Here is a 16,398-nt window from a genome sequence, read left to right as displayed (position 1 = left end):
GGCTGTCCTTGAACTCACAAAGATCTGCCTGCCTCTGCCTCCCAAGTGTTGGGATTAAAGGCATGCACCACCATACCCAACTACTCTCTTTCTTTTTTATTTTAAGGACTTAATCCATTTTCTTTTTTCTCACAAGCCTACATATATTTTTAAACACACTGTAGACGATTTAGAGGTTTTCTTCATCTTTGAATCTATCTTTACTGTATATCTCTTCTTATGACCACATGAGTCTTTAATTTGCTAGGATTAAAGCCGTGGCTTTGATGGCTGGATCCACCCCATTCCTTAGCTTTCTGAGAGTCTAGCCTCATGGTGGAGGTACTGGCCAGAGCCATCTTTGTTGCCACAACTCTATGGCGTTTCAAATTCCCTGCCACCACCAAGAAGCATGCTGTTGCCTATTCATAAACAGCATTTAAGCATTTTGTGGTGAGGCTGCAAAAGTTATTTTTTCAGCTAAAGCTGAGTCAGGAAGCCTCTCTTAAACGAGACGAGCTTGCTTCCTGTAAACAGAGTCTACCTGAAAAAAATGCTACCAAGAAGCCATGCTTAATTTTGTTCTTTTTTGTCTAGAATTCCTTCTCATACTCTCTCAGGTTTTAAGTGGATTCAGTTGTCCACATTGGCACCATTTGCTGACTGAGGTTTCTGTCCTGCCTGATCCTGCAGCTTTTCAGTGCCAATGAAACCCACAGAAACTTACATTAATTATAAACTAGTTGTCCTAGTAATTAAGGATTTTCTTATTAACTAATTCTTGCTTCTTAAATTGGCCCATTATTCTTGTCTATGCTAGCCATGTGGCTTGGCACCTTTATCAGTGAGACATTTTCATCTTGCTTCCTCTGCATCTGGGTGACGACTGCAGACTGAGCTTTCCTCTTCCCAGAATTCTCCTGTTCTCATTGCCATGCCTCCATTTCCTGCCTGGTTTCCCCGCCTATACTTCCTGCCTGTCTACTGTCCAATCAACGTTTTATTAAAATACAAGTGACAAATCTTTACAAAGTACAAGACTATTGTCCCCCAGCAGAGATGTTATTTTTGGAGCCATGGGATGTTAACCTTTGTCAGCTTAGCACCTCTCATGAATCTGAGTTCTGACTTGTGAGGAAGGGTCCAGAGCTCTAAGTCTCTTTTCATCAAAATGTTTGTACTATTTTACAGGCAGTCTTCCAAACAGAAGAAGGCAATTCAGACTGCCATCCGCAAAAATAAAGAGGCCAATGCAGTGCTGGCCCGCTTGAACAGCGAGCTTCAGCAGCAGCTGAAGGTAAGGAGTGGTTCCCACATTTGGATTCCCTCACTTTACCCTGACTTTGTGTTTCAATCACTAAATCTCCACTCCTTTTAGAGAATGAGCATATTGAAGTTTCAATGGTTGCTTCTTGAATGCTTAGACTAAGATTAGTAACTCAATATGGAGGCTGTGTACTGTGCAGGAAACAAAGCCACTAACAAACTCTGTATTCTTTGTTGCCCAAAACTTCTGAGTAACATCATAATTGTTTAGATCTTCTATGAATGATGTTACACTTTTGTGGAAGTAGGCAGCCTGGGTTAACCCCTTTTCTGGTACCTTGGAAACAGGTCCATTTCACTTTCTCAAGGACATTGGCCCTGTTTTTCTCCCTTGTTTCTCTCCATCAGTTTCTCAGGCTGCTCTAACTATATACCACAAATGCAGTGACTTTAATACAATAGTGCTTTATTCTCTCATGGCTCTGGAGTTGAAATCAAGGTGTCATCAGAGCTGTGCTGTTTTTGAAGGCTTTAGAGATGATGTCTTTTTTTTTTTTTTACAACTTCCCAGCTCCAGGGAATTCCTGGTAATCCTTGCCATTCCTTGACCTGTACATAAAAAGCTTCACTATCTGTATCTATTGTCACATGGCATTCTTCTGGTGTCTTGTCTGTTATCTGTTCTTATTTTATCATCTTTCTGATTAAGGGCACCAGCCACCAGATTGGGGCCCAATATAATATAGCATGATGTCATCCTCACGTGATTCTGTTTGCATGTAAATTCATGTTTACAGGTCCTGGGAGTTAGGGCTTGAACATGTTTTAGTGGGATATATGATCTTATAGGGTCATTCTCACCCCATACATGCACAACTCCAGCCCAGCATTAGTGCTTCCCCTTGGGTAATTACTGCTTCATTTCTCTGGTCTCCGTCATATGCATTTTCTTAGAAATTATTCTCACTCACTGCTTTTACTTTCTCACTGTTTTCTCTCTCTCCCATCTTAGTGTGGTCTTGCTGCCTTTCAACATTCTTCTAATGACCAAATACAATGAGCTTCCATTTGTTTAATTAGTTAACTAATTTATTAATTAATATCTTAGAGGAATCTACATAAATGGTCATCCTTTCCTCTAAAATTACTTTTATTTTTTTTAAAGATGGGGCCTTCATGTGTGGCTCAGGCTGTTCTAGAACTCAAAATCCTCCTGCTTCATCTTCCTGAGCTCTGGGATGTCAGGTCTGTACCACTGTGCCCATCTAAAAAGAGTGTTTGTGATTGAGATACTGTGCTTTTCTCCTTTGCCTTCTACTCTATGGGTGCTGCTTTAGAATTCTTTAGTTCCTTCCATCCCTGACTTTCTTTTCTGTGCCTCATACCTCTGACAAGATATTTTATTACAGAACTTTTAAATACATAGGAAATTTGGAAGGATTGTACAGTGAATATTTGTACAACCACTTCTTCAGTTCTGTTACTAAAATTTTATTATACTTGTTTTATTATGTGCATGTCAGTTTGTCTATCTCCTCTATTCACCAGTTTATTTAAATTTTGACACACATTCAAATAAATTACCAACATCTGTAAACATTCTCTAAATACTTCAGCATGCATATTGTTAACTAGAGTTCAAGTTTTTATTGGAGACTGGGTCTCTTTACATAGTCCCTTCTGTTCTGGAATTCACTATGTATGCAGCACAGGCTAGACTCATAGAGTTCATTTCTTTTACAGGTTTTTCTTATGATGTGAAATTTAACACGCACAAATCTTAACTGTACACTTTTGGATCTTGTAGCAAATGTATATTCTATGGATTAAGGGGCCAGTGCCATCACCATAAGAAGTTTCCTCACTTTCCCTCCCATTTTACTTGTACCCTGCTACCGGGCAGCCACCATTCTGACTATTTTCTACCACAGTATTATCTGTTCTGTAACTGCATATGATGGTATCCTACAACAAATACTTTTGTATAAAGTCTTTGAGGTTCATTTATTTTTTGTATGCATGAAGAATTCGCTCCTTTCGTTGCTGCTTAATACCCCACTGAGTGAATATGCCGCGGTTTCATTATCAGGTCTCTTGATGAAAATTTGATCTGTTAACAGTTTTAGAACATTGTGAATAAAGCTGCATCATTGAGCATGTTTCTTTAATAACATATTTGTACTTACCCTGAGAATTTCATGCTATGCGTTTTATGTGTTTTGATCCTTTTCATCCTTCTCCCTCATATCTTTTTTAATACCCCACTGAGTCAAACTTGTGCTGCCTCTATATTTGTGGGTGTGGGACCATCTACTGCAGTTAGCTGGTCAACTTAGAAGGCACCCCACCCCTAAAGAAAACTGACTCTCCTTTGGGTAGCAGCCATCATTTGCCAATAGTTCCTCTGCCTGCCGGTGGGGCTTCTGGGCTCTTGTCATCCATGTTTGAATGTTCACTCACTTGATCTTGTACAGGTGATCATAACTTCTGTGGGTTCATGAGTGCAGTGCCTCTGTCATGTTCAGAAAACACTATTTTGCCTAGTGCTCCTTATAACATGTGGCTCTTATATTCTTTTTGCTTCCTCTCCAAAAATGTTCCATGAGCCTTGCAGGGAGGCTTTGTGTATTTGTTCCATTTCTGACAAGAGTGCTCCCTAGAAACTTTAGACATGTTTTTGTATAGAAATATATTCTCATTTATCCTAGAAACAGGATTAGTTGAAAATATGGTAAGTGTCTTCATTACTTTTATATTGCTGTGAAGAGATACCATGACCCAGGCAACTTAGAAAAGAAAGCAGTTAATAGCATGGGTTTATTTGCAGCTTCAGAGGGTGAATCTATGACCATTATGGTGGGGATCATGGCAGCAGGCAGTCAGGCAGAGTCCTGGAGCAGTAGCTGAGAGCCTACATCTTATCTGAAAGTTTCAGGCAGAGAGAGGGATTGGGTCTGGGTGGACTTTTGAAAGCTCAAAGCCTGCCTCCCAGTGACACACTTCCTCCAACAAGACCACACCTATTCCTTCCCAAGTAGTCCCTACCAACTGGAGACTCAAATATATGAGCTTCTAGGGGCATTCCTAGTCAAACTACCATAGTAAGTATATGTGACTGATTTTATTAGAAATAGGTGTGCCTTTAAAAATGTGGTTATAGCATTTTATACTCTACCCATTAATGTGTGAGGATTTAAAATCTTTTCCAACATTTGGTGTTATTTTTGTTTATTTTAACCTGGACTAGGATAAGGTAATTTTTTCCTTGATGACTAATTATGTCATTTACTTTATATGTAAAGTATATTTTCAAACTAGAGGACTTTTTGTTATTTTTGTTTTTTGTTTTTGAGAATGTCTCCATGTGTAATCCAGGCTGGCCTTGAACTCAGAATCTTCCTATCTCATTCTCTTGAGTGTTGGGATTACATGTATGTGCCCCTACATCTGACTTTTTTTGGGTGAGTTTTTTTTTTTTTTCTCTCATGGTTTATTTTTTTTTATATTTAAAAATTTCCATCTCCTTCCCTCCTCCTCCCCCCTCCCTCCCCTCCTTCTCCCCTTTCTCTCCCCTCCTTCTCCCCCTTCCCTCCCCTCCCCTCCACCCATACCTCCCCTCCCTCCCTCTCAAGGCCAAGGAGCCATCAGGGTTCCCCACTCTATGCTAAGACCAAGGTCCTCCCAACTCCCCCCAGGTCCAGGAAGGTGATCGACCAAGCTGAGAAGGCTCCCACAGAGCCCGTCCATGAAGAACAATCAGAGCCCAGAGCCATTGTCCTTTGCTTCTCAGTCAGCCCCCGCTGTTGGCCACACTCAGAGAGACGGGTTTGGTCGCATGATCCATCAGTCCCATTCCAACTGGAGTTGGTGATCTCCCATTAGTTCTGTCCCACCGTCTCCATGAGTGAACGCACCCCTCTCGTTCCTGACTTTCTCCCTCATGTTCTCGCTCCTCGTGAGTTTTTAAATTGAGATTTCATCTCCCCTGACTGCCGTTGAGCCATGGGCAGATAACTTTGTTGACATTTTGATTGTTAGTAATTTGTTAGATATGTTTGTCAGTATTTCCTTCTAGTGTTTATATCACCTATTTATGTAACAACTATATATTTTTAAGTGCAAATACTTCAAATTTTGATAGAATTCATATTTGTCCATTTTTTCTTAAGCTTATTACTTTATTACAGAAACTCTGTATACCTCTAGGTTATAAAACACTTCTCACATATTTTCTTCTAACAGCTTTATTGTTCCTTCTTTTAATTTTAAATTAATTTAATTTTAAAATTAAATTTGTACATGATGTGACATTAGGGTTAAGGTTCATTTCCCCCATTTTAGTATTTCCTTAATCCAGTACCATTTGATGAAAATGCTTTTCCTCCCTTGGGTCACTTTGGTGCCATTATTCTAAATCTAATGGCCTATAATTGTGGGTTCCGTTCTGACTTCTTACTCTGTTTCATTAGTCTTTCTGTGGATCCTTCTGCTACTCTCACACTGTCCTGATTGCTACTGCCTTTATACTGTCTTGAAATGTGGCAATATAAAAATTTCAACATGTTCATTTTCATGATTCCATTGGATATTTGCATTGTCTCATGCAAAATTGAGAATTGGTAGGAAAGTATCACAAAATACAAACTTGTTAGGATTACGGTTAGATTTGCATTGAATCTGTCAACCAATTTAAAGAGAGCTGACATGTTTACCATGCTGATTTTGGTAATCTGAAAGTATAGGAGTTTCTACAAGTATTTCTCTTCTAAATTTCTCCTGAGTGGTTTTGAGATTTGAGTATATAAGTCTTATATATCTTTTGACAAATTGTCCAAATTTTTGTGACACTATTGCAAATTGGATTTTAAAAACAATTTTATTGTTCAGTTGAATTTGTGACAGTCCCAGGATATACAACCAATATGCAAAATAATCAGTCATATTCCTGCGTATAAGTCGTAAATAATCGGTAATGGAATTTTCTTAAAGTTCCACTTTATGATAGCTGGCCTCCTTCCCCAAATGAAATACTTTGGTACAAATCTATCAGAACACACATAAGATTTGTATGCTGGAAACTAAAAAAAAAAAATGCTGTTGAGAGAAATCCAGGGAGACCTAAAGGTACAGATATGCTTTCTTTGTATATTTGGAAGATTCAATAAAATAGAGTTGTCATTTTTCTCCCCAGTGATCTTTAGATTCATGACAATACCAATTAAAATCCTAGCAGGAATTTTTTATGAATACAAATAAGCTGATCCAAAAATTTGTACGTGAGGGTCGAGGAACTTGGAATTGCTAAACCAATGTGAAAAGGAAGAACAAATGAAGAAATCTTTGTCAGGCTGCTGTAATCAAGGCCGTATGGTGCTGAGAGTGCACAGATCAAAATTCTGAAATAGGTCCCACAAATAAAGCCATTTGCTAAAAGACAATGATGCAATATCAAAAGTTAGTCTTCCAACAACGTGGTTAACAGTTGATCATTTATATGTAACAAATAGGGAGTCTTGCTAAGTCTCACCCCTTCTTCAAAGATTAACTTTTTAGTTTACATGGCTCGCCCATGTAAACAGAAACCATAAAGCTATAAGTTTTAGGAGGAAACAGGGGAAAGGCTCTCATGATTTGAAGTTAGATGTGATCTTAGTATTTTAGGAATGACTAAAAACATAATCTATAAGAAAATTACTTAGTATATTAGCCTTCATTAAAATTAAACGTTTTTCCTTCCAAAGACACTAGAGAATTAAGAGACAAGTTACAGATGGGGAGGAGATATTCCCAAACTACAAATTTGAAAGAGAACTTGTGCTCTGATTTAAACAAAAATACTTTTAAAACTCAAAAATAAGTCTGGGGGAAAACCTACAACTATCAATCTACTAAAGGAACAGAGCAAGAAAATGACTAATAATGACATACTGCTATACCCATAGATCAATGTCTCACTCAGCCCTCATCAGAGAAGCTTCTTGCAACAGATGGGAACTAACAGAGACCCACAAGTAGAAAATATACAGAAAGTGAGAGACTTTGGAGCACTCAATCTTAAATAGGATGTCTTCATCAAGCTCCTCCCCTCCAGGACTCTGGAATCCATGTAGAAGAGGTGGGAAAATATAAAAGCTAGTGGTGGAGGATAACTCCATAGAGATAGCATTTTCCAGATGTAACAAGATTGATGCACACCTGAACTCACAGAAACTATGACAGCATACACAGGGCCTGTGCAAGTCCAAGCCGGACAAAAATCACAACATGGAGAAGGGGAAGTGGTCACAAACTTTCACCTCTAATTAAGAAGCCGTTTGCAATTGATGCCTGCTGCGAAAGTGAAAATCGGCTTTCTCTAATGGAGCCTCAGTGGGTATATTGACCACACTCCAGGGAAGGTCCCATGGAGTACTTACCCAATACAAAACGACTTGTATGTGCGTGCGTTCCTTTTGTTTGGTTTTGGTACTTTTGCCTTATTGATTTTCTTTCTTTCCACATGTTTATCTGTTTTGACTTTTATTTTTTGTTCTTTTTTCTGTCGTTTTCTTTTTGAGAGAGTGAGAAAGAACATGAAGTTGGGTGGGTAGGGAAGTGGGGGAGGATCTGGAATGAGTTTGGGGAGTGTAAGGAATATGATCAAAATATATTGTATGAAAAATTTAAATAAAATTTTTAAAAATAAAAACTATAAAGAACCCAAATATCTCAATTTAAATATTGGCAATGGACTGGAACAGATATTTCACCAAGGAGGGTATAAGGATGACATATATACATATAAGATGGGATTCTGCATTATTAGCTACTTGGAAAATGACAATTTAAGCTAGGATTACAGATTGCTATGCACTTTTAGAACTACTGAAACAGAAAATGACACCGTCAATGGAAGGCAGCTGGAGCTTCATGCATGGGTGGTAGGACTACAAAATGATACCCTCACCCTGGAAAGACATTCAGTAATCTTTGGAACTGATAAGTATTTTTCTATCATTTTGCTTCATTTTTTATTTTATTTGGCTTTATCCCCTCATTGCTCCTTCTGTTTTGGGGCAGACCAGCTTCATTCATTGTTTTTTTTTGTTTCTTTTCAGTTTTGTTTTATTGAGACAGGATTTTATGTAGCTCAGGCTGACATCAGATTCACTAATGTATTCCTTTTAATTATCCTTCTTTTACCTCTTGAGTGCTGGGATTCCAGGCACATGGCACCATGGCCTGTTTGTGTGCTGGGGATGGAACCCTTTAAGGCAAGCATTCTACCAGCTGAACCCCATCCTTTTTGTATATCACGTTGACAAAACTCAGTTGCTCCTTGGGAGCCTCTGTTATTGTCCTTTAGCCACCCTTTATATCTTCACCCCACATGTTTAATTAGCTTCCTTCCAGCTTCTTTCATGTCTCTGCTCAAGTTGCAACGCCTCTAAGCAACCTTCCTTAGTCATACTTTCTTCTCCCCAAACCCACTCTGTTGCTCTCCAGTGAATTATCTTAAATAATGCACTGAAATCTGTCTTCTTCAATCAAATGCCATCCATTGGAATAGAAGCCCAATAAGGGCACTGGCCTGCTCTTTCTTGGGTTTTGCTGATACCATCATAGCTAGAGTAGCATATGAAATATCAGATGGGTTGCTAGGAGTATGAATGAATGAACACTCGTTGAGTTCTGTACATTGGTTTTCCAATGTATGCTGGCTTTCTGGAACATCTCAGAATTGAGCCTTTACATAAGAATTCTTTCCCACCTTGGCCAATTTTACTTGAGTGCCTTTATGTATCCTTTTATTTTCTCTGAAAACTCTGTTTTAAGACTCAAAATTTGTTGTGAGCAGGGTCTATTCCTAACACTCTGAGTGGCTGTGGGAACCTATTCCTCATATTGGGTTACCTTGCCCAGCCTTAATATGAGGGGAGGAGCTTAATCCTACCTCAACTTGATAGGCCATGTTTTGTTGACACCCATGGGAGACCTGCCCTTTATGAACAGAAACAGGAGGACGGAAATGGGGTGGGGGACAGAGGGAAAGAGAGGAGAGGAGGGAGGGGACACCTCAGTAGAATGTAAAATAAATAAATAAATTTAGTAAAAGGAAAAAAATACAGTTTGAATTTCCAAATAGATTACTGTCCCTCTCTTCTTCCTCTTACCCAGAAATGACTTTAAGCTGGCTGTATTATGTGCAAGAGCCTGGACAAAAGACTTTGGTGGAAGGATGACCAGTGTCTCTTCTTATCTTTCATCCCTACCTAAGAATTGTGCCAGAAAAGAAGCCAGAGCTTGCAACTAGAAATTTAGTTGAGGTGGCTCATTGGGAGTCTGCTTTTACTTTTAGTTCTCTCCCATTGGCTTTTTACTGTTTAATGTCTTTCTCTGCTGCCTTCTGAGCCCATCAAAACAGAGTGAGGCTAAGGCAGGCTTGCAAAGAAAAGTTCATCAGTTGCATTCATCATATTCAGAAAGGCATTGATAGGTTAGTGATTGTGAATCTCTTTGTCTAATCACCAGCATCGAAAATGGTGCCTTCCAGGCCACATCCTTGAGTGTTTGTGGGTCCAGTTCTGCATTTCCCTTGACTGTATAAAGAAATAGAGAAGAACCTAAGATGCGTTTTCTTTTTCCTTCTTCTTTTTTTTCATTTTAGGAGGTTCATCAAGAACGGATCGCATTGGAAAACCAATTGGAGCAACTTCGTCCAGTCACAGTGTTGTGACATCCTCAAGGCTTGAGTGACAGTGGGTGACCTTGTCTGCCAAGATCTTTCTTTTGAGTGCTTGAGCCCAACTACTTGTCATAGATGTTTGAATGTCAAAAGCTGTGAGCAGCACAATATAATCTGTATGATTTTCTCTTTAGCACTCCTCTTATATATTTTACAGTGCTAGTAAAAATGTCTTCAACTGATTATTGCACTTAAAATCTTAATTATCAGCTACTTGGGAGGCTGAAGCAGGAGGGTCACAAGTTCAAGGCCATATTGAAAAGCTTATTGAGACATTGTCTGAAATAAAATATAAAGAGAGAGAGCTAGGGATATAGTTCAGTGGTAGAGTACTTGCCTAATACACAGAAAACCCCCAGTTTAATCCTAAGTATCATTTAAAAGCTATAATTGTCAGTGGAGTTTATCTCCCATTTAACCACTTTTAAATATTTCTCCTTATTGAAATTGGTCTTCTAACAGATATTTCAGAGAATTATTTAAAGAATTTATTATTTTTACAAAACTTAATAATGTACTACCAGGCTGTTTATTTTATTCTTATATGTATGTTATATACAGTAGGTTGGTTTCCTGAATAATGTAGATTTCAACTGGATAGTCTTAGGCATGATAATAATAAAAACAAAAATTGAAATGCAATTAAAGCATCAGATTTATACTGACACTGTACCCTCTACCACTATATGTCAAAAACTACTTCTCTAGTGCCATTTTGATATATCAGCTATAAATAATACATGACTATTGTTTTCTGTTAAGTATCAGAATGGGTCTTTATACTTCTGTGGAATGGAGATTTTGACAATGAACTGTTCAGCTTGGCCAATCTAGGCCATCAACTTAGATAACTCAATCCTTTTCGTGTAAATTTTGGGGCAAGCACAATTTACTTTAATTGCCTTGCCTGATCAAATTAGTTTCCAGATCACTACTTTTATGCTACATGGGATAACATTTCTATAAACACCTGAGCTTGGAAACCACCCATCGAAAATGAGTAGCAGATTGCTAGCTATTTGTTGTTGTACCCAGGTATCCAGGCCGAGAAGGGAAGGGTAATGGCTACCAACTCTCCAACAATTCCTGTTGTCTTTATGTTAATCTGGATTTCAAATGTATTGGGCCTGGAGACATCATGAAAGAATGTAATCTTCCCACTGGCTTCATAACTATTTGTTCTCTGTAAAGTGTGCCTGTGGGAAGTATTGGCTTTATACACAGTTCAGAAGATCTCAGCTGACTCTAGTGGAAGTGTCATAAAGCAAGCTCAAATTGTTGAAAGCCAGTATCCTGTAGAAATTTAGTAGTATAGCCCATCTGAAAGTAGGAAATGACTGACATATAGGGTCACAGGGTTCCTGGTTCACCCAATGTTAGCATCACTTTGATAGCATGGTCTGCTGTCTCTTGTGCATTTTGCCAACTTACTCATTCTTTTGATAGTGGGATGTGGTGTGCACAGGGTACTTTTTGAAATGGTTTTGGATAGATTTACAATATGTAAGATTAAGCTGTTGATTTCAGTAGAACTGAGAGTGTTTAGTAAAAATAGGAATTTATTTAATACTTCCCTGTTCCTTTGGCAACAACAGAAGAGAAGGATTCAAACAGATGATGTTTTTTTCAAGGAAAAATGGTTGAATCTCTTCCATGCATATTTAAGGATTTGAAACTGATTTGATTTGGGAAGTCTTAAAACTTGAACTATTTCTGCATTTCCTTTTCTCCTTTGGCTGCCTTTTTTGTTGTTGTTCTTATGGGGAGGGCTCAGGATTGAGTTTAACCCCCTCTAAGATTATGAATGGGTCAGTGCAAATTCCTAAGTGACTGACTTCTTTTTTCCATGTGCTGGGACGTAGGGGCTGTGACAAATTTCCAACAGGGTTCTGATTGCAGATGTTCCACAGCACGTTTGGCATTTGGTGCATTCAGTACAGAAAAGACTAACACACACCTTATCTCAGAATCTTCCAGTGCATGTGCCCTCATTTGGGATAGCACTTCATAGCTACCAAGCAGACACAACCTAAGGGATGCTAGTTTATACTGTGAATTCAAAAACGCTGACTTGCTGTTTCCCCCGGAAGTAAATGACACTGGGTGAAGAGATTGGAATTTTATTTAGTTGACATTGTTTTCCTTAAAGGATAAAACTTGCATTGGACAATCAAGGCCCTCTGAGTTTCACAGCCTCACCCGTGATGCTGTGACGCTGGGGATCAAACCCCAGACAGCATCCATTCTAGACAAATTCAGCCCATCACCAATATTTTAATTTTGTCCTTGCTCTAAAACACTCACCAATAAATATCACACACACACACACACACACACACACCCCACAGAGTATTCTTAGCTGGGCTTAATTTTATCATCAGTTTATTAGTTGCTTAGAAATAGATTTTTATACTGAAATATTTTGTTTCTATCTAAATGCATATTATTATATGACTAGTATTCATTCTTTTTTCCTGTGTTTTCTTAGAATGTTCACTTTTAGGATTATAATACCTGATACTGCTCTTTAGAGTCTTTAACATGATATAGGAAGGCAAATACATTGAAATCACCTATAAAACTGCTCTGGAATTAGTTGCCATCTGTTACAGAAAGAAGCTTCTCTGATGAGGGATGTGAGATGCAGATTTGCTGGTTGTGCAGAATTCTACAGAATGAAGGTTAACACGTCTCCATTCATGGGGGTTTAATTGCCCTGTTGCTCAATGGTCTTACTGCATAGGGATCCTCCAGTTCTACAGATGAAAGCACAGTAGTAACTGATTGTGGGCTTATTGGGGTCTTTAGCATCTCTTGTAAGTGGTATACAGCATGTGGCCGCCTTTCTATCCATAGACCTAAAGCAAAAAACCAAATGGTAAATAGCAAAATTGGATGTGTAATGTGATAATCAAGGCAGATATTTGTTCTAGTTGAAAAGATCTAAGCACTTTATAAGTATCAAACAAATTTTTGGTACTAATTAAGAAGGGAGTCTGCTAAGTGGAAGCTGGGCCCGTGTGAATGTTAGAGCTAGGCAGGGCCAGTGTTTCTCTCCTATAGCTAGCATTCGAAAATTATAGCCCTAAGAACTAGGAGCTTTTGGCCCAGGAATTCACAGAAATAGTTAGCTAGTGGTAGAGTTGGGATGCTAGCCTGATTTTATAGATTCCAACGTAGTCCTCTCTCTATCCTAAAAGTAGATTAGAAAGCCTTTTCTATTTATCATGTTGAATTTTATTGACTTAAAATTAGTCTTTAAATATAAAAGTGTCTTCTAAGGAGTTTTAGGTCTAGACATTTCTCTCAAAGTTAAATAAAATTAAAATTTGAGGGAAAATAGTATTATGAAACTATTCTAATGCCTCACCTTTGATGATGTAGTACATTGCTTCAAATCTTGGCAGAACTTCCGACAGCTATTGCTTTGAATAGATTCCAGTCCAATATTTCTGTGGGCATTTACTTTCTCAAATATACTGCTATGGTAAAAGTGAACTCAATATGTAGTAGCTTCTAGTTTTCTCCAGTATATCTTTGGTCGCTTGGGTCACAAATGTTCCATTTTAGCACATTTTAGAGATAAGAAATCAAAAACCATGAACTTTTCTTTTGACTTCCTACCAATGTCTGAACTATTGTAAAATAGTTTTTCTTTTGCTGTGTTCGATTGCATAGTATTTCTGAACATTTGTCTGTGTCCTGAATGGTCTCATAGCCATGGACATAATAGATACATAATTGGAATATCACTTAGACAATATCTGGAATTGATGTGATTCTTGCAATCAAGAAAGACATTTGAAAATCTCTTTTTCTAAGCAGTAGTTTAAAGAGCTCAATTATGGTATTAACACCTTAAAGCTAAAACATTTGTTCAACACAAACTACAGTCACACCTCTGACTAGATGTCATCAAGGAAATGAGGTCTTACAAATGTAAAACCAATTTACCATCTTATCATAAATAGATTGCCCCTTGCCCCGTATGACTGACAAAGAGGCTCATTGGGTTGTGGTTTGAACATTGTGGGTGTGAAGAAAAAAAAGTAGTGGCTAAAGAAATCTCCCCCTCTCACGAAATACAACATGAGTGGCTTTCTTTTCTCTTTCCAGCCGATTAATTCTACTTCAAGTGTTCCCTTAAAACTCAGGCTTCAACAGATCAGTTGACTTTCCACTCCAGTTATGAGTGTTATAGTTTTTTTGTGTCATGACTCAGTGTGATTGAAGTTCCTAGTAAGAAGCGATGATGTGGATGTGTGCAATTTTCAGCTTGCACATCTTGCTTCTCTTTCATCCTGGCTTATGGAGACAGCCCACTAGCGTAGACAGGTTGGTCACTGATGGCAATTTGAATTAATATTACAGTGGACCATTCTGTCTCGCTTGTTTCTGAAGAGAAATGCATCTAATTATACGAATCTCTCAAGAATAGCCGACAAGGAGGACCAGACATTAAAAACAAAGCATGCGGATTCTGAGAGCTGCTGCTCAGTCCAAACAGGCTTTCAGAGGACATCTTATAAATGTGCTAGAAGCAGCCACTGTGTGGTTATGAGCTGGGCAGCTCAGGTAGTTAGTTTTAGGCTTGTAGGATTACTTTCTACTTTGACTAAACACACATGGTGGTAAAGGACACATGGACATCACTGCCTGTTGCCGTTACTGGTACCCGCTCTGTCTGCAGAAGCCTAAGTTTCCTGGCAACTATTAGAGAATGCTTAGTTTGCATGTCTTGTGATTTCTCCTGTCTTGCTCCTAGTTGATATCATGGCTGTGGGAAGTTAGTGACACTAGGTTTATGACTCTGAAGACCAGAGGACAGCAGGCTTTAAGAGGGCTTAAAGGGATTCGAGGACTAGAGTAAGAAAACCCTCAGGTACCAGGTTCATAGCAGTCTGGGCTAATAGGGCTAGATCCTAAAGTTCTTTCAGGGAGCTCTGTCATGAGACTGAACACAGAACCTATGATATGCCACTTTGATCAACTAAGTTGTAGTTTTTGTTTCAAGTCAACTTACGCAACAGCTTCCACTGTGCCTATCTTGGGAAGCAGGAATACCCTCTTCTTTAGAACTAGAATCGCCATTCCTTTCATCTTCAACACAAGTAAGGTATGTAAGTGAGCCAGAGGCAAAAAGAGCCATTTTAGTCTTCATAGTTATTGGCTAAGAGAGATAATGAGCTGACTGTCTATTTTAACCTTGAAGGTAAAAATGTATATTATATTTTTTCACTGCAGGTACACGTAACAGTAAACAGTGTAACAGAAAAGTATATATTTGATGCTTTCTGTCTTTTCATGATCTTGTGCTAACAAGCTGTGCTAATATTTAACTCAACTAGAGTCTTGTTCATTTGCTAAGCATTGGGAACATTCTGTGTATTTACCTTAAGCATAAATAAATCCCCGAGAGTGTCCTATATTTGGATTGTGATTTGTAGACTCATGCTAACTTTACTGCCTCCTTTTCACACTTGTTGAAAAAACCTGTGAAGAACATAGTAAGTTAAGGATTTCCAACTTGGAAAATGTACATGATGTGAAACTGGGGTGCTACGTTAAAAATAAATATGATAACTAAATGGTTTTTATGGCGTCCTAGTGTCAGTATTTTCTGGTTTCCATTTGGTCTGTGTGCACTTAAATCAGGCAATGTGAAACGAGTGGCAGGGTCTTTCCTTTGAAATCAAAGTTTGAGGTTTAGTTGTTTTACTTCCTGAGAATTTGCAGTAGGTTCTTTAATATCTGTAAACAGTAAACACTTAGCAGTCATGGGACATCAGGGCAGACTCCATGTGAACGTTGAAGATCTACTGACTGGAAAGTGGACTCACTCTGGGGCCAGGTTACTTGCTTTATCTCCTCAGTTTTCTTTTAGTTGTCAAATATTCCTAAACTGGGTCATTCCTGTAACGCCACCACTTTAGAGGCTGAGGCAGGAGGATCACACATTATTGACCAGGCTGAGATACATAGCGAGTTAAAAAGGATAGTGTAGGCTATGTAGTGAAACCATGTCTCAAAAATAAAACCAGTATGCCAGACTTTGTTGATGCCCCAAAGGAGGCCTTGCCCCCTCTAAGGAGAGGGTGGGGGTTGGGATGGGTAGGTGGGGGGAGGGAAAAGGAACTGGGATTGATATGTAAAGTAAAAAAATTGAATAAAAATAAAAACATGTTGAAGGATATAACCTCCCCTCCAAAAAAAAAACAAAAGACAATGACAACCAGGAGTGTTCCCATCATTCCATCATGGTGTCCTTAGTGACTTTTCTGTTTTAATGTGATAAAATACCTTGACAAAAGCAATTTAAGAGAGAAAGGGTTTGTTCCGGCTTTTGGTCACATTGCATCCACAGGTGAATGCATGCTGTTGCTCAGGTCCCTTTCTTCATCCACATGGTACAGGATCACATCCAGGGA

General features: G+C 38.6%; 1 protein-coding gene across 5 annotated transcripts in view; it reads left to right on the top strand.

The window, feature by feature from the left end:
• The window catches only part of Reps2 (RALBP1 associated Eps domain containing 2), a 250,961-nt gene extending 235,398 nt beyond the window's left edge, over nt 1–15,563 (top strand). For all 5 annotated transcript variants that reach the window (XM_038316094.1, XM_038316092.1, XM_038316096.1 and 2 more), the window contains 2 exons: nt 1,171–1,276; nt 9,893–15,563. In XM_038316094.1, the coding sequence (XP_038172022.1) occupies nt 1,171–1,276; nt 9,893–9,961 (175 nt within the window). In that variant the 3' untranslated portion in view covers nt 9,962–15,563. The remainder of the gene's footprint in view (nt 1–1,170; nt 1,277–9,892) is intronic.
• Nucleotides 15,564–16,398: the final 835 nt, after the last annotated feature.

The sequence above is a fragment of the Arvicola amphibius genome, chromosome X (assembly GCF_903992535.2).
Source record: "Arvicola amphibius chromosome X, mArvAmp1.2, whole genome shotgun sequence".
In the NCBI taxonomy this organism is placed as follows: Eukaryota; Metazoa; Chordata; class Mammalia; order Rodentia; family Cricetidae; genus Arvicola; species Arvicola amphibius.
Note: the sequence above shows the minus strand (reverse complement) of the source record. Positions and strands in the feature narration are given on the sequence as shown.